The sequence below is a fragment of the Brassica oleracea genome, chromosome C9 (assembly GCF_000695525.1).
Source record: "Brassica oleracea var. oleracea cultivar TO1000 chromosome C9, BOL, whole genome shotgun sequence".
Classification (NCBI taxonomy): Eukaryota; Viridiplantae; Streptophyta; class Magnoliopsida; order Brassicales; family Brassicaceae; genus Brassica; species Brassica oleracea.
Genome location: NC_027756.1, coordinates 46,504,063 through 46,528,603, shown reverse-complemented (window position 1 = coordinate 46,528,603; position 24,541 = coordinate 46,504,063). Strand labels below are relative to the sequence as shown.

The following is a 24,541-nucleotide window of genomic DNA, read 5'->3' as shown; positions in this document are numbered from 1 at the left end:
TTTATTTTATTTATTAATATCATAAAATTATCTTTATATCCATAAAAATATTTCACAATTAAAATAATTTATTTTAAATGTTAAATACTATTTTTAAAAATAGATATTTCAATTATAAAATTTATTTTAAAATAATATTGTTCGATATAAAGATAATTTTTAAATTATTAAATAAAATAAATTAATTATATATCTTTTTGATTTTATATGTTAATATATATATATTAGAAATATATTCATTAAAAATAAATATATTATATATTATATTCTAATTTTTATATCGATCTTATTAAAATAGGAGTACAAATAAAAAATAACCCTAAGATTTACTATTTATTTACAAAGGTATGCCACTGAATTTATTAATAACTTACCTTTTACGATTCTTTGTTTTTTCCTCTTTAATTAATGAATTTCCAAAATAAAATTCTAATAAAAAAATTATGGCAACAATAATTAATAAACCTAGCTTTTTGTCTTTTCTTATTTAGTATATATATGTGTGTTTGGAAATAATTAATTCCATATATACATTTCTTAATTAAATACATACATTATATGGTAATTATTTTACTAATTCCATATATACACAATAATTGATTCCATATTAATCAAGCTACTTTTTTCCTATATAATTATATTTTTATTATTATAAGTAATAACTAAAATAAAAGTCACATTAACAGAATCATTTACATAATATATAGATTAATATATAAATATATTATGTTATATATATTTTCATATAAATAATAGTCCACTGTAAATTTAGTATGATAAATGTTGAAAAGTATAAAATATATAACACCACCGTATATATTAAATGATATATACAACAATTTTATTATAAATTATCATTAAATTTTGATCCATAAAAAAATAAAATTACTTTTGTGTGGATATACTGGTCATATTCTAAAATATCGATGATACAATTGATGGTTTAAAAGATAAAAAAAAACACTCGATATAAACTATAAAATTGTTTTGTTTAGAAATATCATATTAAACAATTGTTTAAAAATTACTCAATATTTATTTATAAAAAAGAAAAAAACAAACACCTGCGCAGGTGCGCGGATCAAGCTCTAGTTAATTTTAAATAGCATATTCATACTACTCTACCAATCATCATATTGAACAGTTTAGCAAAAACATACAGCTTCTGCAGCATACTGTTTCTTAGTGATTCTTGTATATGTGTCCAAGAAAGTTTCAATGGCTTAGTGGTAACTGTCCTATATTTATGTCATACTAACCCAGGTTCGATCTTTTCCTTTGCATTGTTTTTTCATTTTTTACGAAAAAATAGATGGGATGACGTGGCAACTTCGGGCTCTCTGATTGGTTGATTTTCCTATCCTACGTGGACACCCTCTCCATGGCTTATATTTGCCTTTTAGTATTGTATGATTCTACATTATCCAATTAACAATTGTTAGAAAATTATTTAAAAAAACATTTACCAAATGATAACGCTCTCCAAATGCTCTCTGGCCAATGATTTCATACGAAGCTTTTAGAAAAACATTTGTATTTATAATTTATAAAATTAAAAACAATATATAATTAACTCATTCATTTGATCATTTTTATTTTTAAGGTCTATATTCGTGATAAAATGTTTTTTAGAAATTTCTCAAAAAAAAAAAAGAATACGAAGAGATTCAATTGTAGATGTAAAACCCAACCCGTATATAATCTTGATTCCATTAGCTCTCGATATCTGATTGTTTTCAGTGGTCAGAATGAGCTTCCAGAACCAAACCACTGTAATCGCTTCACTATGACACCAAGTTGTTTTATTTTATCAACATAATCAGGAACAACAAGAACTTTCAATCCAGAAATCTTTCCTTTACCAAACCTACAATCATGCATCTTCATATGTTTATGAAAAGTAAATAACAACATGACAATCTCATATACCTACTAGAAGGGCTGAACCTCATTTGTTTCTTGCTTCTTGTCTCTGCGTCATCATCATGTCTAGATTCTTCTACTTCTTGAGTTTTATCTACATCATCCTTTATATCACTTTCAACTTCGTTCCCATCATCATCAACAACATTATCATCAACATCATTATCAACTGCATTTTCGTCAATACGAGAACCAGGGAACAAAAGTTGTACACCGTAGCCTTTCACTGTCCAGATGTTGCCATGGACTAGGAACTCAAACACAAGCTCGCTCGAAGAATATTGTAAAGAATAAATTTAAAACTGAATATTGTAAAGAATAAATTTGATAAGATTATACCAAAGATTAAGAAAAGGATGATTCAACTGCAGAGGCGAGATATTATCTATTTCCTTAACTCAAAATACGTCCCGTAATGCGACGGTTCGATAACGTAATGAGTCCCAAGATACAACTGCAAAAAATCTTCTGATTTGCGTCACTTTATCAGAAGCCTGACGAAACTAGTTTTGTGTATACTCTCAGACTCAAAAAAAACAAATCAAAGGAAAAAAGAAATATGGAGAATTGTTATTTTGTCGTGTGTAGAAAACTGCACAAGTGATCTCTTTTTATAACTTGAAGAGAAAGTACACGTTATGCAAATTAAAGGACTCAACTAAGGTACATATCAATTATAATTATGGAATTGATTTCCATGATCTTGTACGTTAGTTTGCAAAGTAATATTGTGACTTTGACCAAGTCACCAAATTTTAATATACTTTGCTTGGGTTTATCAAGAATAAAATTAACTAAATAAGTTAATTGACATAATGTTCCATTAACAAATTTAAAATTAAATTCTAACCCAAATATCCAAAGTGATCAATTTGCTAAATATTTTATACTTAGCCAAATTTAAAGCTTTATAAGCTTTACACATCACTCACTTTTAACCTCCATTTCTCATTCAACACAACTCTGATTTTGACCAACAAATACACTAACGCATAGTGTTCACGGTGATGACTACATCGTGCCCATCGGTCTTTTCGACAGACGTCTCCGTCGAAAAACCCATCGAAAAATGGTATGCACCACTTTGTCAAAAACGAGTTCCAACACCTGACTCAGCTTGGTGAGGGAAGTGTCCAGGCAATTCTTCACCCGGTAGGAGCGCATATTTGCAGTCTGATGTGTGGATGAGCTCTTTAGCGTTTTGATTCAGGCTGAGGCAGCCAGCAAAGTTTAGGCAAATATTCGAATTTTGAAAAGAAGAGTCTATTCTCTTCAATTCTACACAGTCTTCTGCATCTACAGATAGAAGGAAATCTGGAAGTGGTGGAAGTGCTTCGAGATAAGGGCATTCTGTGACATCAAGCTTAATGAGTCCCTAGAGGCTTCTGATGCAATCTGGAATAGCGTAGCTACCGTAACTCCTTAAACATAATGATAGCGCCTTCGCGGGTAGACATCTCGATAAAATGTAGTCAACCTCTAAGTCTGATAGTAATGTCCAACTGCGCTTCAAGTCAGGGTCCCCCCACTTGAATACTGCTTCAAATATGTAAGGATGATCTTCATTTACACCCACATCATCATCCTCACTTTCGCCACTGTTACGTAGACCAAGAAACTCAAGATTCTCTAACTTAGAAACGTTCCGAGATATCTTTCTCAGCTTCTCGCATCCATACATGATTAGTTTACGCAGACGAGACAGATTTTCAATCCATGGAGGAATTTCCTCTATCCTTGTCTTGCACAACACCAACTCTACAATGCTGTCAGAAACATTTGGGAACTCCTCGAGGTTTCTACACCCAGACATATCCAATTTATTAAGACAATACCAATTAAATCTGATTGGTGATGGCACTTCCCATATTCCAGTCCAGCTCAGATTAAGTGTTTTCAAACTCGAGCAACCACTGAGTTTTTCCAGACTCGAGAAACCACTGAGTATGCACCTTCTAAGCTTGGTGGCATTGCCAATAGGGCTTGTGAGCTTTAACAAGCTTTCGCACTCGTCGAGATCTAGTTCCTCGAGATTGATTAACCTACCCATAGAAGAGGGGAGCTTCTTCAAAAGAAAGCAACGGCTAAGGCCCTGTTCGTTTGTTCATCCAGATGATCCATCTGGGTGAAGATGCAAATTGATGTTAGTTTTGTGCATTATAATGCTACATCCAGATGGATCACCCAGCTAAATTTTTAAAAACTCATCTCAAATTCTCACTCAAATGAAGGTGAGTCTTGATGGTGCATCTGGATGCAGATGTATCTAGTTCAGTCCAAAATGATAAATGACAAAAATGACCTTTTAAAATCAAAATATTATTTTCAAACCCTAAATTCTATTTTTTTGCATATACATTTTTCTACTATAACCAAAAAATGCATTTTCTCGCAAAAACTGAAAAACACACTTTCCCGCCAAAACCGCAAGATGCGTTTTTCCGCAAAAAAACGTAAAACACACATTTCCATTAATTATGAACTGGTCCCTCCCTTTTCTCTTATTTCTCGTTGAATTGTAAACAATATTCTGGTTCAAGGTTTTGGATAGGCTTATCCGCGATTTTGAACAGTGAGCATTTTGAGAGATTCCACTGGTTGGCTGGGAAGATAGATTACGTTTGACAGACCCCAAGAAAAGAGACGCACAGAGAAATACAAAAGCTTTGATGAATTAGAAATGAGATGCACTTGGATTTTGGAGGGCAGAGGGTTTCCGATAAATCGTGAAAGTGTTCGTGAGCTCCGACAAACTTTTGGAGGGCAAAGGGATAAGCATGAAGATTTCCTATTCCTAATAATATATATGATTTAGCCTTATCTATATTGTATCTTTACCTAGCTAACTTAGGATCTCATATATTGTATATATACTCATTATATTGTATCAATAAAGACACGATTTCATAACATATTTCAATACGTGAATACTCGAACACCCCAAACCTGAGAAAGAGACGTTAAACCCAAGAAACGGCTATTCCCTTTTGTATAGATTCGCCGCGTCATACCCGCTTGGACCAACTAACCAATTTGGATATTTTGATTAGTGGAATCAGAACTATAAACCAGTTTTGAGAAGACTCGCCGGCTATTTTGGTTAACATTATTTTACGTGGTTTTGTGAAGAGCTTTATTTGAAGAAATTTGTGAGTTCCTTTCCCGTAAAGCGGGGATGATGGCAAGTATGCGCCCCCACAACAAACCAATTTGGACGATGGCAAATTTGGTTCTGAAAGTCAGAGGTCATGGAAGCGCTACGTCACAGAATCTGAGACCAAAAGTTCTCTACTTGACAGCAAATGAAGAAACTTGAAATGTTCAACCAGGGGTGGACATATAAATGTTCTTACAGACAAGGTCACCGGTTCCATATGTCCGATCAATTATTCCATCTTAGTCATATCAACAAGCCACAAACATCTAAGAACTCAACAACAAGCCCAAGCATTTCTAGCGGAAATGCAGATTATAAGTAACTAACCTAATCAGTGATCAAACAATGCCAATTGCCATGGATTTCAGGACAAGAGAAGTAAATATTAAAACTTTTCGGATAGCAAAGAGGTAAAAAACATCGTCAAACATAATCCAAATAAAGCATAATAACTGAAAATGATAATCTAAAAGTCTCACAAATCCATCATACTCATCACTCCCAAAAATGAAACAAACCTTGCAACGATCGAAACAAAACAAAAACCAAGCTCTTAACGGTAACTCTTCTGGAAACGAGAACGAGCACCACGCCCACCAAACTTCTTCGGCTCGCACCTCCTCGGATCCGCCACGAGCAGAGTCCTATCATACCTAATCAAGATATCCTTCACCTCCTTCTTCGACTGCTCATCCACGTACTTCTGGTAAAACGCCACAAGCGCCTTAGCGATACTCTGACGGATGGCGTAGACCTGGGAAGTGTGACCACCGCCATTGACGCGAATCCTCATGTCCACGCCAGCGAAACGGTGCTTCCCGAGGAGAAGGACCGGCTCGAAGATCTTGAACCGGAGGATCTCGGGGTTGAAGAGCTCGATCGGGCAGCCGTTGAGCTTGATCTGACCGCATCCGCGTTTGCAGTGAGTGACAGCCACCGCTGTCTTCTTCCTTCCGAAGCATTGCACAGATTCAGCAGCTGGTTTGGTCGCCATGGTTAGGAGAGGATTCTGCTCTTTTGTCTGCCGCTAAAACCTAACACTCATAAAACTTACGGTTATATAGTATTATAAAAAAAACTAGGGCTTCAGCTCTTAAACGCAGCGTTTTGAAACGAACTGATAAATTAAATTTAAAATGAAATATTCCACGTCGCTGGAAATGAATATCTCACTCTCAGTCACCATCTTCACTCCCTCTCATCGGAAGGAGTAACATTACTTCCGGTGAGAAATGTACCTCCTCTGGCGCTATTCTGCATTGAGATGTATTACACTGCGTGCAAGTTAGGTCTTTGTGTACATATCGACACTTGCAAAACATACTTAACAACACACTTATACCTGAGGTTTCGAAGATTTGGGGTTTGGGAAGATAGATAAGGCGTTTAAAATTATTGTTGAACAACTGCGTGGAAGCTGGGCATAAGCTGTTTCCGAGTTTGTATGGCACTATAACCAAGGGGATGTGTAGCAATGGGATGTTTGATGAAGCGTTTAGCTTTTTCAGTGATATGAAGGTGAAGGACTCATCCGCCTAACAGGCGCGTGTTTACACAATTTCTAATAACAATGTGAGGTCGTGGTGGACGCAGTTGAGATGGGTTTGGTGCCAATATCACATTGCTTTGATATGGTGACTGGTGACTGGTGACTGGTGACTGGTGACTGATGGGTTGAAAAATGGCGGTAAGCATGATTTGGCTATGCGAATAGAGCAGTTAGAAGTTCAGCTTAGAGGAGTTTGAATAGTGATCAAACTTAGAAAAGCTCGGATATTTGTAGACACCAATATTAAAACAAAGCAGCAATGCTGTTCTTCATTGATGGTACGGTTCCAATGTGTGTTTGTGAGCAACATCAACAAGTTCCTCTGTATATGGATGAGCCAATGTAGAGGATATACGAAACTTTCAAAGGTAAGTAGTAGGTCAAGAATAAGCTTGAACCTAGAAAAAAAAAACCAGTTTGATATTTGGTCAAGAGATTCTCATACTGAAACAGGGGTGAAAGAGAAGACATGTATAAAAGAGCTCACCCCAACGGATAAGCTGAAGTTAGGCAGCCTGATTGATGTCAAATCAAGAGATTGTGGCTCCATAAAACCAGCCAACGTCACTCTCCTTTGAAGGGTCTGCAAGGAAGAATGGTTTCGCAAGAAAAGGTCAACGAAGCTCTTCTCATTATATAGAACAAAATCACATCACATACCTGTTGCAACTCTACATTCTCACCCTCCGAATTGGTGCACACAAAAACAGTCCCACCAGGCTTTAAAATTCTTGAGAACTCGCCATATATTTTATCAGTAGGGAACTCAGATGTTGTGGAAACGGCTAAAACAGCGTCCACTGAGGAAGAATCCAAAGGAACCTGACCTGCAAAATTAGTGAGAAGACATGAATCATCATCATCCTCTCTACGTCTATTTCAGATTCAATCATATGCTAATTACAGCTTAACTACGCAATCAAACCACTATTTTTAGAGCTTGACTGAGCTTAATAGATAAAAGAAGGAGAAAGTAATGAGGGAACTGAGGTTGTTACTTATTGTGGAGGCTTGAGTAATAATCATAGGATCACAACGTTCGACCCCGACAACTTTCATCACAGTTAGAACAGAGATAACAGGTAAGACAACATCATCCGTCACAGCCAAAACAGTTGTTTGAGTTCCCATCGAATCCTACAAAACAACAAAAGACCAAATATTGGGTTCAGGAAAAGACGTAAAATTGAAAACAAAAATACCACAGCTCATGCAGCTAGAAACACCAAAGCTAACAACTTTGATTAGTTTAACAAACCTAAACTAGATATGATCAGCCCATAGTTCTTATGACATGCAAGTGAATTAACAGAAAAATAAATCGATTCATCTGAATCCATCTGAGAAACATTCAGAAAGTAGATTAAAACACGAAAGGAAAGGTTAAACTAACCATATTAGATAGAAATCTCTGTATAAACTCGCCAGATACCCGAAAACCCTAAGATCTCTCTCTGTAAAATAAGTGAAATCAAATCTTCCTTCCCTCGGATATTTATAATATTTTTTGGGCGACTTCCTTGGTTCTTCAACACAATAATGCAGATTGGTCAAACCGAATGGGTTTATGATTTTCTAACTCCCCGGCAGGGACGGCTTAGATGGTAGGGCGGGGAGTGCGACCGCCCAGGGGCCGGGGGTCCAATTTTTTTTCCAATTTGTTTGCATTTTTAATAAACAAAAATGTAAATATAAATATTTTTAACTAAATTTAGTTATATATATATTAAAAATTAATTTATCTTGAAAATTTCCATACAGAATAATATAATAGTTTAAATAATTACATTAAATTTTAGTTTTTACCTGATTTTCAAAAAAAAAATTTGCCAAAAGGCTATATAATTTGTTTTTGCCCAGGGGCCTAAAATGTTTATGAGCCGGCCCTGCTCCCTGGTTCATGCAGTGTTTTTAAAATCGGACTGAAAGCTGAACCGGAATTTTTTTTGGTCACGGTTCAATATGGTTCGACCGGATCAAACCTGGTTCAATACTTTGGTTTAATATATTTTTAGTATATAAATTTTAAAGTAATGTTATTAAATATGATACATAATTAAAATATAAATAAAATTTAAACATAAAACATTATAAATATAAACTAGTTTTATGTTTACTGGATGGTTTATAGATTTTTGATAGTATTAGTGGCTTTTATCGGTTTAATAACTTTGAAATCAAATCCATCGACGTGGTCGGGTCGAACCAATTACTGGACCCAACCCGGCTATATAACCGGTTCATGGTCGAACCCGGTCCAACCATCGGATCGGTCCGGTTTTTAAAACACTGGTGAATATTGATTCTTATGAAGCTACTGCTGTACTTTGAGAGAGCATGTTCTGTGATAATTTGTAGACAATGGAGTTACTTCCCGAACCATAAACTTCATTGTCATAGGACAAACATCTTCAGCTTTTCTCTAACCTAACACGTGGTAACAGTGCCCCGCTCTGTTTAATGTCACAAGCCGTTTTGTCTTCCAGGGGACAGCGAGCATTTAGCATAGAGAAGACATGGTTATGGTTGTTCAGCCGCCGAGCTTTCTTCATCCCTTCCAACAAACCTTCCCATCCCCTTCCTTACACAGAAAAAGACATTCAAACAGAGAAAATTATAATGTTGATGAGAGTAGCTAAGCAAAAGAAAGCAAATTCTAACCGGAGAGTTTGAGGATTCCTATGTTTTAATTCTGGAAGTGTCTTTTTGTATATTGGAGTCGTATCCTCTGTATATTAATTGAGTATCTTTTGAGAAGTTATAACCTGAATTTTGTAGAAATTAAAAAAAACTCCATTTTATGTAGCATTTGTGTATGTCTTCTAAATAATATTTCAAAGAATTCTACAGCACATTATATAAACTATAGTCTAAAATTTATACTCTCTAGCAAAATAATATTTCGCAGGCTATAATTAATCGCATAGATCAAATCTTTATTGTTTCGCAGGCTTTCCTTAATACAACCTATGGAGTTACCTAATGTGATTAAAATATATATATAGCAATTAATGATTTTAAACAATAAAGATTTGATAACAATCTGTATACTTTTTATCATTTTTGTTTATTTCTTTATTATTAAAATAAATTACATAATTACATTAATTATATAATAAAAATCTAGATTTTTTTTGTATATGTTGTATTTTGAATTTTTCAAAACGAGTATAAATTACTAAAACTGTTAAAAGTCTCGCATAAACTTTTATGATCAAGATTTAAACTTTTTTCTATATTAAGATACAATGATTATAAGACCATACGAAGAAATAATTTTATTTTAATAGGTTTTTATGTTATATATATATATATATATTGTTTAAATTAAACTATACATTGTATGAAAATGTATACTTATATTTTGATATTTGCATTGAACGTATATTGAAAATTTAATATTTTAATTTTGAAATCTTCATTGTTTTTTAAATAATTACAAATTATTGAAATTATCCCACATTAAAAAAAAATTTGTTGGTGTAAATTTTTGTTACACAAATATGCAAATAACCATAAAATCATATGAGCAGAAACTGCATTTAATAAATATCCATATTAAAAGTGTATTATATATATATATATATATATATATATATATGTTAATATCATTTAAATTTAATTATATAACATATATGATACATAAGATTGATTATTTTGATTTATTTACCCTAAAATGATTGCGAATAAACAAAAGTGATAGTTGGATTTATATGCACACACCAATTTATTGCATAATAGTAAGTGATTTCTTAGTTATTTAATATATATATTTATTATTTTATTATTTCATAACATGCAAAAAAACATAAAATAAATAATAAATATAAAACATTTATTCTACAAAAGGTGCATAACTTAACCTAAGTATATTTCTCTTTAATTATTTTAAATCATAAGCATTTTCTAAATCTCAGGTCAAAACAAACAAACGAAATGATAATAAATTTCTAAATCAATATTTATATCGAACAATAAACAAAATGAAAAAAAGAAAAATATTGAAGATAGAAAGGATTGGCACGTGAATGTAAACTCCTCATAACCATAATTAATTTTAAAATTACTAAATCATGATATAAAATCGAGATGGCATAGTTTCATTGTAATCAAATAGACCCGAGGTTTTTCGACCTAAATGTTAGGTTCTTATGCGGTAAGTGATTTTTTGATCTAATTTTTTTTTAAATGAGATCAGCTCAGCAGTTTCAAATTATGTAATTAACCAAAAGTTAAAAAAAAATTGTTTAAAGACCAAAATATTAATTCAATCAAGAATATAAATTTTATTTTTCCGTATACTATTTTTTAAATAATTTTTATATAAATTTATCTTGCGTAAGACAAAAGGTGTATAGATAATAGTGTTTTTATAGGAAATATACAAAATTAATTGTTTTCTTAATCCGTATGCCGAAACCTAAAACGACACTTGGAAGAAGTATTAACTTTTTTGGTGTTACATTTTCTTAGAAAGAGTAAAACGCATCTTTGTAAACGCTCCTTGCAATGAATGGCAGAGATATCTTATAGACAACAAAAAACGACTTATTCTTGGGTTCATCCCCTCTAGGTTTACCAACCAATATGATTGTGTTATTTTATGTTAGATATTTTTTTTAAAAGAAAACAAAATATTGTCAAGTTATATTATATTCTTAAAATAAATATATAAAAAATAAAAAATAGTAGTAATTACAAAAAAAAATATTTTTAAAAAAAATATTTTTAATATCGTCAACAAAAACACTAAACCCTAAATCATAATCCCTAAACCATAAATCCTAAACCCTTGGGTAAACCATAAACCCTTAGATAAATTCTAAACTCTAAGTAAAAAAATACTAAACACTAAAACACTAAACCCTGAACTTCAAATCCTAAACTTTGAGTGTTTTAGTAGTGTTTAGTATTTTTAATTTTAGAGTTTAGAATTTATCCAAAGGTTTAGAGTTTAGGATTTTAGGGTTTAGGAATTAAGATTTAATGTTTTGCTGACGACGTTAAAAATATGTTTTTTAAAATCTTTTTTTTAATTACTACTATATTTATTTGTTTTTTTATCTTTTTATTTTAAAAACATAATATAATTTGACAATATTTTTTTTTAAAGATATCAAATATAAAATAATACAATCCTATTAGTTAGTGAATCTAGATGTTTCAGTGAGGTGAACCCAAAAATAAGTACAAAAAAAAAATGATTCCGACGCTTATTTATTTATATTTTTCTGAAATTGTTAACATGCCAAATCTTTGAGACAAAGCATTACATTTGTTTCTTTTATATGAAGCAAACTGGATGACGACTAAATCATTCTTTAATGATTCCGCTACCTTAAGCATTTGTTATGTTGGAAAACATAAATACAACTTTATCAAACACAAGGAAGTTTACGTATTGGACACAAGATAAGTCAACATGTTACTTTGTAGCATGATACAAATGTAACTAGATCTCTGGTTAATCTCCAACCAGGGCAAGAACCAGCACCTGGTATCCTTGCTTTAAGCAAGTTCTGGTACGATAAACCAATGATATACCAATGTGTTGGTAGTCTAAGGAAAGGGCATACCAGTCTCCTGAAACATCAGTCTCGCAAAAAATCTTTTGGCAAAAACATAAATTAAGAACATAAAAATATTTTGCTCAAGAAAAAAAAACATAAGAATCTAATAAACGAGAGTTGTTTTGGATTTTTTTTTAAAAGTTAGCTACAAAAGAAAGAAAATTAGAAATAAAATGGAAACGAAGATGGTGAGAAGAAGAAGAAGAAGAAGAAAAAGAAAGAGTCCATTAATCATTCCAATGTTTTCAAGAGCCTGAAGAGACCAGCTGCTTCACGAATCCGTGAAAAGTCAATGCAGAAAGCTTGAACTTCTATAAATAGATCCTTCACTGTTTCCATTTACAAAGACAAACAAATAAGCAGATTTATTTCATTTGAAACACGTTACCATAATGGTAGACTATATATTGAGTCTTCTATTTTTCTCTTGCGAATGTCTCTGCTATTGGCAAAGCAAAGTTAAAAATTTGATGAGAATGGTTACAGAGAGAATACATACCGTCGATGATGTTGTTACGAATTAAACTTTGCAAGAAGACGCAAACAAGTCGAACAAGCCTATTCTGCATGTATTTGTCTTGCTGCTACACATTGAAAACAATATTTTACTATATAAAAGAAACAACCATATACAAGAAAATTACAAATCGTAAACAAACAAATCCAAGAAGTCAAGTATTTAACACACTTACAGAAGTTAAAGAAAAACAAATGAATGCTTTGTTTTAATACCTTGGCGTTCTCACAAGACGATATGCAATTAGTGATGTACATGCGAATAAATTCCTTGGGAAGCTCAACTGCAGTTGTGAGCCTGTTCACAACTTCCATCGAGTGCAAGCTCATGTCCATACTTACAAGAGCTGTGAAATAGCTGCAGAAGCATTCTCAGATTCCCATTTTCAAAATGAATACCTTTTCTAAGAATGTAAGTAATGGAACTGATTAGGTGATGACTTACTCAACAATCTCCGGGGAGTTAATCAACTTGGTGAGGATCTCAACTGCTATTTGAGGATTGTGCTCTACTAATTGCTGAGAAAAAGAAACAAGGTCACATGATAGAAGAGATCATACGAGAGAAAAAGGGGGAAAAAACCCGCTCGACATTAAATCACGTACCGGCAGCTTCCGTGGAGTTATTCCACAGTGATAGACAAGCTTTGGATCATTTGCCAATGCTGTAGTGATGTCCTGCCAAACAAATGAATAAAAATTTGTTGTTTTCTTCACTCCGAAGATCCACAATTTCAAAATTTATACAAATATAAGGGCCAGGCAGATCAATTAAATCATCACTGTCACTACTTTATCTATTGCATGGTTATTTTCCATAAACTCTATTGCAGTCAGTTCGCTCTTAATATCCTACTGGGAGAGTAGATCTGTTAATTCAATGAGAAAAGGTTAAAGTGATACCACGACTTCTCTCTCAGAAATCAGAACTAGAGTATGTCTGCCCTACAATGGCTGTCTTTAAAACTTTTGCATGTGTAGGAACTGTCCCATTGCTATATTTAATTCTTATTAGCAGTAAAGAAAGTTAAGCAATGATGTTATTATTTAGAGCAGGTCACTACGTGTATGACTCTACGCACATATGAAGTATTAGAGATCAATACACACCTCTTGCTCCGAAGGTGAAAGTGTCACCTTCAAACCCTTAACAAGTAAGTCCCTAACTGTTGCGCCTCTGCTAGTGTCAGCACACATTTTATCGTCCCAAATAAGCTCATGTTTGTTATCAGGATCAATCCAAAGCAACTATAAAAAATTGAACAGTAAGCGTCAGTTGGATAATATTCTAAACCGGATAAACAATGGGTTAATCTTAGCCTTACCTCGCTCTGATGAACTGGGTACCTCGGAGGACATGGACGGATCCACCTAGGAGCTAATCCCCCCGTTGTCAGACTTCCCAGTATTCCTGTGACGGCTTCATCTCTATCACCACATCCAATTTTGGGATTCCCACCGGGTTGCACGTCAAACCTACAAGATTATTTGACTTAAAGATCATCCATAAAATCAACTAAAAATTGGCACATGATGATATAACACGGAAAGTTAGGTTGGGCGGAAAAGTGAAAGCTTGTTAGAAATAGATAAGAGTCAAAACAATATAGCAGCTACAAGAAATGGAATCCCATAAACTCATAGGCTACGTACTCTGGAGAGTTAGGATCGCACCCACGAGGAACATCAGGATCATGCAATAGCTTTTTGACGGCATAATCTGCAGCTATGTGACTAGATGGTCCAGAACCAGCTTTGTCGCCATACTCTCGTTGCAGCTCTCCAAGCTCCGGAAAATCCTGACAGCACGTCACAGTACTAAATCACTCACAAGAAAATATCCTCTAAGCGTTCTCCAAGTAGTGTTAGGCATGATAAAGGAACAGTTACGAAGAAGATAAATGAAACGGAGATATAATTAGAACATAAGATGTCTATGCGTCAACCGCTCTTACATGAGTTGAAGGATCAAACGATTTGATGTAATCAACAGCTGACAGTTTGAGAATCTGCAAGAGAGCAAACCACCATTACTTTAATTGATCATGAATACTTTAATTAGTATCCACAGGTCACAGAGATCATAAAATTATCCAAAACAAAAGAAGGCTTAGAATATGCCTAACTGAAGTAATGGATTAATTTATGACAAAGATAAATGAACCAAACATGCAACTTTTCACCAAGGAAAACAACAGTCTTATAGATTGCATAATAGCTCCAGAAATCATAATTCTAAACCATGTATAATCAGTGCTCTATACTTCAACATAACATAGTAAATATGGACATGTTGGTCCACAGGACCACTATGAAACACGAATCATTGAGTAAATATCATGTTTCAGAAAAACAAGAGCACAAATTTTGTGTTTACACTGAACTAGCAAACAAACAAAAAAATGAAGGAGGCAAACAGCTATATCTTACCTCTTTAGATTTGTTGTAGCTATTCCATTGTAAGAGGTGGAGAATAAATGATCTCTCATGCTTTTCCACTTGCTCATTACAAGCAGCCTACAAAAAGGCAATATATACAGTTATTCTTTCACATGATTCTACGGCGCAAAATATGTTTGCATAAATCAAATATATGAAAGGCCCAAACAAATCAACAGAAAAAAATCATTTCTTCTAAATGGTGTGTATATAACATAGTAGACTGACTCGCGATGAAAACTGCTTACATTCACCATATCAGATACGAACGGGTTTACAGATGGTTTCTCGGAAGGGTAACACTGGTACATGATAGCAAACGCAATTAAACGATCAGTACTCGGGAGCAACATCAGATCCTGAAACATTGAACCAAAACCCCCATTTTCGATTAGTACCAATCTGAGAATTTGAAATTACAGTGTATCCAACGAGTGGCACAGTGAACGAATTTCATATCCAAGCCTGTAGACACATAATTTACATGAAACCCTAGGATTCAAATCAAACCCCACCCCCCAAATCTCGCTACCGTCACACAATCGGGAGCACGGAGCCGAGCAACGGGAGGAAGTCCAAAGGAAGAGGACGTGCCTGTAAGAGCAGGGAAAGAGAGTTGCAGGCAGTGAAGCGACGATCGCGTGGGAACCTGGAGTTGAATTCCGCCACAACGTCTTCGATTGGCCGGAGATCCGACTTGAGCAGGGACCACACAGTCGCCGTCTCTTCCATATTCATACTCATTGTTAGATCAATCTCGCGGCGCTTAGACCTCAGATTCCCTATTCAATCTGTTTGGATTGATGATTTTTTATTTCAAAGTTTCTTCTCCTCTTTCTATATTACTGAGATTTAACCTTTTACTTCTTCTCCGCTCGGAAGGTTTGAGTCCTTCTAGAACAGCTTTTTAGGCCATTTTGGTCATTTCATCTTCCTCATAGTTTCATTTTGGTAAATAAGTGGTCAGAGTTTCAATTTTGTTAATTAATCTAACATCTATTTGACTATATATGTTCAAAGATTTTTGAGAAAAAGACAAAAATAGCACTACATCGAGTTTTTGTTCCCAAACTAGCACTCAATGTCAAAAGTCACAAAAATAGCACTTAATATTTTATCAAAAGTCACAAACTTAGGGTTTAGAGTTAAAGGGTGGGGTTTAAGATTTAGGGTTTAGGGTTTAGGGTTTAGGGTTTAGGGTTTAGGGTTTAGGGTTTAGGGTTTAGGGTTTAGGGTTTAGGGTTTAGGGTTTAGGGTTTAGGGTTTAGGGTTTAGGGTTTAGGGTTTAGGGTTTAGGGTTTAGGGTTTAGGGTTTAGGGTTTAGAGTTTAGGGTTTAGAGTTTAGAGTTGAAAAATGAGGTTTTGAGGATAAGATTTCAAATTTTGAAAAATAAAAAATTAAAATTTTCAAAGGATAAACTTAGAAAGGAGCTATTTTGGTCATTTTAGTTTTTGAATGCTATTTTTGTGATATAAACTTAGAAATGTGCTATTTTGGAGATTTACCCAAGATTTTTTACCAAACTAATTATCTTTTGACATTTATTTTAGGAATGATTCAAAAAATATAATCTTAAGAAAATCTTTTCTTAGATTTGGAATTATGGGTTCATAATTATGGTTTAGAATAGTTAATGATTTAGGAAAACAATAAAAAATTAAAAATTTAATTATAATGTTATGAAGATGATGAATTTCATTTAACTATAAGTGTACTAGGGTCGGTCCGCCCTACGGGCGGGATGTTATAATAAAAATTATTTTATATTGATATATGAAGTATTTAAAAATCTCAAACCCTAAACCCGAAACCTCCAATTACCATAATTTAATTTTCATGATTAAACAAACTAAATACATACATTTTTAATTTTCGTCGTAAAGTCCACGTAAATTTAATTTTGTATAATTGTTGTTAAATTTTGTTGTTTGTGTGAAATGACTGCGATTGCAAGTGAAATATGAAAGATTTATGTATTTAATTATATATGGGATCGTTGGTTTGAGTGGAATAGAGATTATATGTGATATGATTTATTTTGCTTATTCAGGATGGTTGTATATATTTTAGAGTTTGGGTGTATAAGAGCACCACCATCGGTTGCTTTTACACAAGGTTCTAAAAAAAATTAAATATCAAAATAATAACTGAAGTAGAGAGAAGGTTAAGAGAGGCTCTATACTTAGTACTTTTGGGAACGGTTCTAAAATTTGTGTTGCTATGTGTCATGCTATTATTGACATATCATTTACCAACAAAATTAATTTTAATCAGAAATTTTTATTATGTTATAATATTATTATTTAATGGTTTGTATACTATTTTTAGAACTTTGCCGATGGCGGTGCTCTAAGGTACCTGATATGCTGTGAGGGTTGTAGATAGTCTTCATGTTGGTTGTTTTTAAAAATGTTGAACTCATAATTGGTGGGTTACTTGTATTCTGTTATGTTTTAGGCTCCAAATATTGATACGTGGGATTTATCTTATAGAGCTTTCATGTTGATTTCGTTAAAGACAATCGAATACCACTATAAGGAAGATGGGAGAAAAGTCGGTTTAGCGTATTGTGTGCAATGGATTGTGAGGAATGTTACATTAGGCCAACATTTAGATGTATGTGTATTATCTTTTATTTGAGCATCGTGTATGTGTCAGATTTTGTATGTAGTCCTTTTTTTGGTTGTCTATGATTTATGGTTCAAACTTTCATAACTATCATACTTAGTGTTTTATTTCCGTCTTGCGTCACAATTTGTAGAAACAATTCATATCTTCAAGTGTTTGCTTAAGCTTTATAAGATTTAAGTGTTATTAAGGCCATTGATTATCGCTCTTTTTATAACTTGTTTGATCTTAGTGATAGCTGCAAAGTAGGTAAACGAATAGCTGTTCATATTCGTTTGTTCTTTATAACGATTTATAAAATAAGATAGAAGGGGTAGTGAAGGTGGAATGATTACGTTTCAGATTTTGAATTCAGAGTTATAGTTCTGTTTTTTTTGTTATGTTTGTGAAGCACAGTTTTTTGCTCGAAGAAGGCAAAGCGTTTCTTAAGTGATAAGATTAATTGTGATAGAAAAAACTGCTTTTATTTGTAGTCAGTCGCTGTCTGAGTAGTGTAGAATTTGTTTATGCATTTTAACATTCTAATCTTTTTGGGAACATCCTGTCTGTCTTCGATGGTATTATAAGAGTAATCACTTTCTCATTTGTAATCATTGTCTTTCAACATGCAATGTGAGTGATATTGATACTGATAATAACTAACAATAAAGACAAAAAAAAACTTGCTTCTATTCTGAGCTTGTTATGATTGTTCATCCAATTCTTCTTCATTCCGTTCAAGCACTGCATCACTTTCTTCAAGTTCCTTCTAACTTGAAGTTCTCTCTTTTGCTTTTCACTTTTTTTTGCCATTAAAACTAATTGGCCTCCCAAAGATTGTTTTAAATTAGAATCTTTTTCTCTCATGCAGCTCCAGGGACTGTTTCCTTATAGATTCCACCATCAACTCCATCATCTCTTTGTATTCTTTCCACTGAAGCCAGAAGTCTAGAATCCTAGAAGTGGTCTCTGTCACCTGCTCAAGAAACAGTCTACTAAATACTCATCCAAACATCACACTAAGTTCAGTCCCATCAAACAAAAACAGTAAGAAATCAAGAGAAACCAAACACTTCAGCCCTAAGAGTAAGAGACTTACTGATGTCCAAGATCTTCTGTTGGTAACAGCACTGGATTCTCTGAAGAGAAAAAAAATCATAACTTTAAAACTATGACCAAGGAAGAAGGGATAAGGTCTAGTTAAAAAAAGAGCTTCTTTTAGCTATATTGATAGAGAAGAAGAGAGAAAGGTAATGAACAAACAGTCCCAAATTTTCTCATTCAAAAGAGGTTTAATAAAGACATGAACACAATATCTTGATAATTTAAGTTAAAAACGCCTGAATAGTTTAAAATACAATGATCATTGAGTTTAAAGAATGGAAGAACCTTTACATCAAGGAGGAGCATGCCCAAACCCAATCAACTCGCCCCAGTTTTTCACGTGCCTCCCAGAACCTGAGAAGTCGCACCTCAACGATGAAAGAACAGAGGCCAGGTTCAGATCAGCAAGGAAAACAAATGTGTTAGCCATTAGACTGCAATTAACTTGGGATTATCCAGAACTATGAGGATGATGTTCAAGTAACAAAGACTTATCTTTATATAAGAGAAAAACACCACCTAGAAGAGGAATAAGCAGCATTGTATGTCAGATCATGCTTGATGTGCGTCGATGAAATAAATAAGTTTCTTAAACGCGATGAATCTGGACATCTGGTATCTTGTAGGATAAGAACCAAAAACGAATCGTTATCTCCACGTCGTTTTGTCTCAATCGTCATCCCCAAACTCCATTGTTGGTGTAGACATCTCAGATAGCGAGATGAATCGCAAACGTCACCTACTCACCGTCGCACGCAGAAGAGAGAATAACTCTGTTTCTTCGCTTCAGCCGTATTAGGGTTAGAGGCGAAATGCGTTTCACCGGGACGGATATACAGTCATAATTCTCAGCCTAAAACAACGTTACAACGCAAAAGCCTATGATTTACAGATTAAATGAAATGCATAGTATTAAGAGACTTGGACACGTGTCGCGCTCATAAGAACTGATTTTGTGACATGGAATCCTAGGTGGCTTCACCAGGAGAGAACAAACCCTTTTATATACATATGTGGTTGGTTTAGATTGGGTATATGAAGCCCAAGTGAAACAATACTATGACCCAAACCAATAGCCCACTGGATGTCTTAGATATAATCCAGAGCAATAGCCGAGTCTTACCATCAATTTCACAAACGGGTCAACATTTCAACCGCCGGTTCGTACCGGTTGGTTCACGGTCCAACTAAAGACAATTTTTTTTTGTCGAGACAGACAATAATATATTTTATTTTTTAAAAGTCGGAGCATAATTAGGTTTCGTCTTCTTCTTGCTTCACTAGAACTCAGCACCGCCAACGAAATCCACAATTCAAAGGTAACCAATTTACTCCCCTAATCACCGTCCCGATTTGATTTCGACCTGATTGTACCTGTTCTTACTTACCCCATCGTCTCGATTGTTTTCACTGCGCAGAGACCTAAGCTTCAACAGTATACCTAAAACCCTAAACCCTACCAAAGCGAAATCGTTCTCAACGGAAGATGCGACCTCACTACAACCGCCCGCAGCGACCGCAACAACAACAACAGGTCTCTCTCTCTCTCTTTCTTTCATTACACCAAAACATAACTTTTACCACAAAAGCTAGGATCTTTGTATCGATGTCTCTGTATTCGTTTTGTCTCTCAGCAGAACAATGGTTACCCTAATCAACAACATAATGGGTTTCATCAGAACCCAGGGATGATGATGAATCCACAGATGATGATGATGGGTAATCCAATGATGATGGGTAATCCAATGAACAATATGCAGAACATGCCGCCGCCAATACATCCTCAGTTCTTTAACAATATGCCTCAACAACAACAACAACCGCTTCACCAGTTTGGTTTCCCCAACCCTATCAACCAGCTGCTTCCAAACCTGTTGGGGAGTCTTCAGTTTGCTGCTGCTAATAACAATCTTATGGGTGGTGTTCACTCAATGGCGCCCAATTATTTCCAGCCTTCTGGTTTCACTTCTCAGGCACAGCTTAATTCCTATAATAACCCCCCTCCATATTCTCCTCCTACACCTCAACAACATCAGAATCACCAATTGGGGCCTCCAGGTTTCCCAGAGCCAAGACCACAGGTGATACTTCTTATATCATCGCTCTTTGTTTTATCCCTGTTCTCACTCTTGACAATTGTTAAAAACTCATGAGCGAGTTCTAGTACCTGTTCTTTTTTTAGTTTAACTTGAGCTTCCCGCAGGTGCAGTCTTCTGTAGGAAACGTCAACAATACCAACAATTTCAATTCGAAAGGGAATGATTTTCGAAATAATACAAAACAACAAAATTTCAGAGGCCCTGGTCAAGGGTAAGTTCCTACCACGTTCTCCCATTTTAACTATTTGTTACCTATAAAAAAATCTTGTTTTTATATGTTTTCTGAGTTGCTGTTAGTTTCCACAGATCTCAGTCGTATCAAGGAAACAATGCAAATAAAAAGATTGGGTTCAACAAGAATAATAAGGGAAAAGGTTAGTCCTTTCCCATCTAAATAATATCTCTGTTTTGGAATGATATATCAGTATTTCTTGGAAAATGTTACTAGGGCAAAGACTGATGTTACTTGATAAATTAGGATTAAGATAGAAAATTTATTTCACACTTTTATTTATTTCAATTTAGTAGTGCTCTGTGCAAGTGTTTTTATTTGCCAGTATATCTGTCTTTCCTATCTCAAATTTACTGAAACTGAGAATGTTGAAGGTGTTTCCTTTAGTTTTTGTATTTTTTTGTATTTGATCTAATCAGTTTCTGACTTTAATTGCAGGGAAGAATAAGAAGATGGCACCTAGGCTCTTTGGATCTGATGCTGGTAACGCTGAAGAAACGAAAACGTAGTGCTAGGCACTTTAATTTATGTTTCATTGAATCTCCTTTTGGTTTTTAAAGCATTCTGATCCATACAACTGTTACTGTTGATTAGAATCCGTTGTGTTCGTTTCTGTTCTAGTTGATGTTAGGTCATGGGTCCAGTCTCTAATATTATTCTTTTGTTTGGTTTGTTGTCGATGAGAAGACCGTACATTCCGAACTATCCTCCAAAAGAAGTTCAGCAATGGCGTCAAGCTCGGCGTAAGAATTTTCCAACGAAACTCAACGTTGAAAAGGTTAGCGTAGTAGCCATCCCTCTCTGACCGACTTTGATTCGCTGAAACTCACTCTCTTGAGTGAAAATATTGAATGCTAAGTTGTCTATTTGCAGAAAGTAAAGAAAAATGATTCAAACGGCAGCCTTGACGATGAAGCAAAACTGCGTCGTCAGGTACCTTTTATTTTGGTCTTCCCCTTATTTTTTTCACATCTTTGACACAATGAAGAAAACGAGCTGTTCTTGATTTGTTATATAGTGTAAATAGATGAATACTAGTGATCGTTCATATCACTAGGCTTGTTATAATCTTCCCATAGTCTAATCATAATATACGTTTTATTATTTGCATTGCAGCAACTTCGGGAAGTGTTAGCAAAGCAGCGTGAGTTAGGTGTTGAAGTAGCAGAAGTTCCTTCACATTATTTATCCAATCCAGTTGAAGAAGTTAGTGGAGACAACAGTGGACAGTTCCAAAACAAGGATGGCAAAAAGGGAAGATTTAGACACAATAAGAGAAAATATGGTGAGAAAAACAAGTTCAATAAAAAACGTAAGTTCCAAGACCAAGATTCATCTCAAGAATCTTCCGTGACGACGAGGAAACCTACATTGCTTGAGAAGCTCCTAAGCGCTGACATAAAGAGAGACAAGATCCAGTTGTTACAGGTCATTCGCTTCATGGTAATCAATTCATACTTCAAGGAGTCGCCAGAGGAACCTCTGAAGTTTCCTTTGGTTATGGTAGAAGAAACTGGTTGTGAACATACGGAGGAAGTTTTATCCGATGACGATAACGATGATGATGATGTGGATGAGAATGGTGATGACTCATGTGATGAAGTTTCTGATTGATAAATTCTAAGTTCTAAGTTTGTGAGCTCGAAAACATGGCAAGTCTTTAAGATTTGCGGTATCAATCCGTGTTTCTTTTTTGAGCCGTGTTTCTTTTTGAGAATTTCTGTGTAAAACATGATTTAGAGCTAATACAACCATGATTTAGTAAAACATTCAATATGAATCTATTAATTTTCTTTTTACAATATCGTTTTAAGAAACTTTAAAACATGCTCAAAACCTATTTATACACATACTACATGCCAGTAGGGAAAAAGTATGTAACAGTTATTTAATCCTAAGATATCAAACTTAAGAGATAAATTATAATAAATAAATAATGACAATGACATAATAAGCAAAACTCTCTCAGAACCAGTGTTTTTAAAACCGGACCGGAAGCTGAAACGAAATTTTTTTGGATCATGGTTCAATATGGTTCGACCGGATCAAACCCGGTTCAATACTTTGGTTTAATATATTGTTAGTATATAAATTTTAAAGTAATGTTATTAAATTTGATACATAATTAAAATAAAAATAAATTTTAAACATAATATATTATAAATATAACCTAGTTTTATGTTTAATGGATGGTTTATAGATTTTTGATAGTTTTAGTGGTTTTTATCGGTTTAATAACTTTGAAATTCAATCTATCCGCGTGGCAACCAATTACTAGATCCAACCCGGCTATATAACCGGTTCATGGTCGAACCCGGTCCAACTATCGGGTCCGTCCGGTTTTAAAAACACTGCTCTGAACCAATTCCATGCATGTTGAAACTCATCACAACACCAATTCTTGAAATCGCCGTTCTTGCCAATCAACAAGCCCAAATCATCAATCTCCAAAAGATTCTCCATCTCCAAATACCCTGTTTCCTCCTCCACCTCCGGCCTATGCAACCGTTCTCCAGCGTCACCAGACTCACCACTAGGAGCCGACACACTCTCCTTATTGTCCGACGAGCCACAAGATGATGACACGTCATAGTCAATCTTATTCTCTTGTTGTCCCGCAAGAAACCTAGACCAAACTCCATTTGATGTGCCGTAGTCCGAAGGAGTCATCATCAAGTTCTGAGGTTTCAACTTCGTCGAAAACGTCTGGCCGCCACTACCACTCGCAGCATTAACACTTTCTTGATCTTGTGAACTACTTCGTTTGGGTAATAACCAAAAAAGATTTGACCCACTTGAAGATAAGTACCGGTTAGAATTATGATAATCATCTTCTTGTAGAAAACTAAAACCTCCCGACCACGAACCACGTGACTCATTTGACGTACCGAGACCAAGCTCCAACCCACGAACCGTGTCGAGCTTATAACCCCAAGAACTTGACCCGTGGCCAGAAAAAGACAAGTTCCTATTTACATCTTGCTTTTGTTGTTGTCGTTGTGGGTGCAACAAGTTGAGTTTAGCCTCGTGTCCATACAGTTTTTTAGCGGCTTCATCGTACGCCATGGCGGCTTCCACTGAGGTATTGAAAGTGCCGAGCCAGAGGCGGGTGCCACGGTTAGGCTCACGGATCTCAGCGACCCATTTACCCCAAGTCCGTTGCCTAACTCCACGGAAGGTGCACGTAGCGTTCTGTGGACCGCCTTTGCCTTTCATGCAACCTTTTCTAGATCGTCCCATGTTTCGTTTCTTGGCCGGAGGTTGCTCTTCTTCCATGGTGTGTTCTTTGAGGGTTGGTTACTAGTTTCAAACTAAATTGGTAATGAATGTGCAAATTGAAGCGT

The 24,541-nt window shown here is 34.7% G+C and overlaps 5 protein-coding genes and 1 long non-coding RNA gene across 12 annotated transcripts; 1 reads left to right on the top strand and 5 right to left on the bottom strand.

Annotated features, from left to right (window-relative positions):
- Positions 1 to 5,454: 5,454 nt before the first annotated feature.
- LOC106313189 (40S ribosomal protein S16-3) lies at positions 5,455 to 8,260 on the bottom strand. 2 transcript variants are annotated; one of them, XM_013750935.1, is made up of 7 exons: positions 8,023 to 8,260; positions 7,628 to 7,766; positions 7,290 to 7,456; positions 7,117 to 7,212; positions 6,423 to 7,027; positions 6,254 to 6,354; positions 5,455 to 6,114 (listed from the first exon to the last, which is right to left on the bottom strand). In XM_013750935.1, exon 7 carries the CDS (start codon positions 6,072 to 6,074, stop codon positions 5,634 to 5,636), a length of 441 nt encoding a protein of 146 aa, XP_013606389.1. In that variant the 5' UTR covers positions 6,075 to 6,114; positions 6,254 to 6,354; positions 6,423 to 7,027; positions 7,117 to 7,212; positions 7,290 to 7,456; positions 7,628 to 7,766; positions 8,023 to 8,260; the 3' UTR covers positions 5,455 to 5,633. The 2 variants fall into 2 exon arrangements, with proteins under 2 accessions (XP_013606389.1, XP_013606390.1); XM_013750936.1 differs by having other exon boundaries at positions 6,254 to 6,334.
- LOC106315181 (anamorsin homolog) lies at positions 7,010 to 7,760 on the bottom strand. The gene is made up of 4 exons (XM_013752934.1): positions 7,628 to 7,760; positions 7,290 to 7,456; positions 7,117 to 7,212; positions 7,010 to 7,027 (listed from the first exon to the last, which is right to left on the bottom strand). Exons 1-4 carry the CDS (start codon positions 7,758 to 7,760, stop codon positions 7,010 to 7,012), a joined length of 414 nt encoding a protein of 137 aa, XP_013608388.1.
- A 4,001-nt stretch (positions 8,261 to 12,261) lies between the features above and the next one.
- LOC106313581 (CCR4-NOT transcription complex subunit 11-like) lies at positions 12,262 to 15,999 on the bottom strand. Of its 4 annotated transcripts, none has more exons than XM_013751431.1 (12): positions 15,749 to 15,999; positions 15,403 to 15,513; positions 15,146 to 15,232; positions 14,671 to 14,724; positions 14,369 to 14,514; positions 14,041 to 14,191; positions 13,826 to 13,963; positions 13,322 to 13,393; positions 13,161 to 13,234; positions 12,932 to 13,073; positions 12,699 to 12,783; positions 12,262 to 12,528 (listed from the first exon to the last, which is right to left on the bottom strand). In XM_013751431.1, the coding sequence occupies exons 1-12, from the start codon at positions 15,896 to 15,898 to the stop codon at positions 12,431 to 12,433; spliced, it is 1,308 nt and encodes a 435-aa protein (XP_013606885.1). In that variant the 5' UTR covers positions 15,899 to 15,999; the 3' UTR covers positions 12,262 to 12,430. The 4 variants fall into 4 exon arrangements, 2 of the variants coding, with proteins under 2 accessions (XP_013606885.1, XP_013606886.1); XM_013751432.1 differs by having other exon boundaries at positions 12,699 to 12,780; XR_001264415.1 differs by having other exon boundaries at positions 12,402 to 12,528; positions 12,932 to 13,062.
- Positions 16,000 to 18,381: 2,382 nt separating this feature from the next.
- Positions 18,382 to 19,714, bottom strand: LOC106316266. The gene is made up of 3 exons (XR_001264775.1): positions 19,152 to 19,714; positions 18,862 to 18,901; positions 18,382 to 18,738 (listed from the first exon to the last, which is right to left on the bottom strand). It is a non-coding gene; the product is annotated as an uncharacterized LOC106316266 (long non-coding RNA).
- A 391-nt stretch (positions 19,715 to 20,105) lies between these two features.
- On the top strand, positions 20,106 to 22,964 carry LOC106313517 (transcription factor mef2A-like). Of its 3 annotated transcripts, none has more exons than XM_013751336.1 (9): positions 20,106 to 20,185; positions 20,285 to 20,400; positions 20,504 to 20,947; positions 21,070 to 21,176; positions 21,272 to 21,339; positions 21,636 to 21,702; positions 21,885 to 21,975; positions 22,071 to 22,130; positions 22,314 to 22,964. In XM_013751336.1, exons 2-9 carry the CDS (start codon positions 20,353 to 20,355, stop codon positions 22,809 to 22,811), a joined length of 1,383 nt encoding a protein of 460 aa, XP_013606790.1. In that variant the 5' UTR covers positions 20,106 to 20,185; positions 20,285 to 20,352; the 3' UTR covers positions 22,812 to 22,964. The 3 variants fall into 3 exon arrangements, with proteins under 3 accessions (XP_013606790.1, XP_013606792.1, XP_013606789.1); XM_013751338.1 differs by having other exon boundaries at positions 20,501 to 20,947; positions 21,076 to 21,176; XM_013751335.1 differs by having other exon boundaries at positions 20,501 to 20,947.
- A 522-nt stretch (positions 22,965 to 23,486) lies between these two features.
- Positions 23,487 to 24,487, bottom strand: LOC106315179 (dehydration-responsive element-binding protein 2G-like). The gene has a single exon (XM_013752933.1). It carries the CDS (start codon positions 24,471 to 24,473, stop codon positions 23,487 to 23,489), a length of 987 nt encoding a protein of 328 aa, XP_013608387.1. The 5' UTR covers positions 24,474 to 24,487.
- Positions 24,488 to 24,541: the final 54 nt, after the last annotated feature.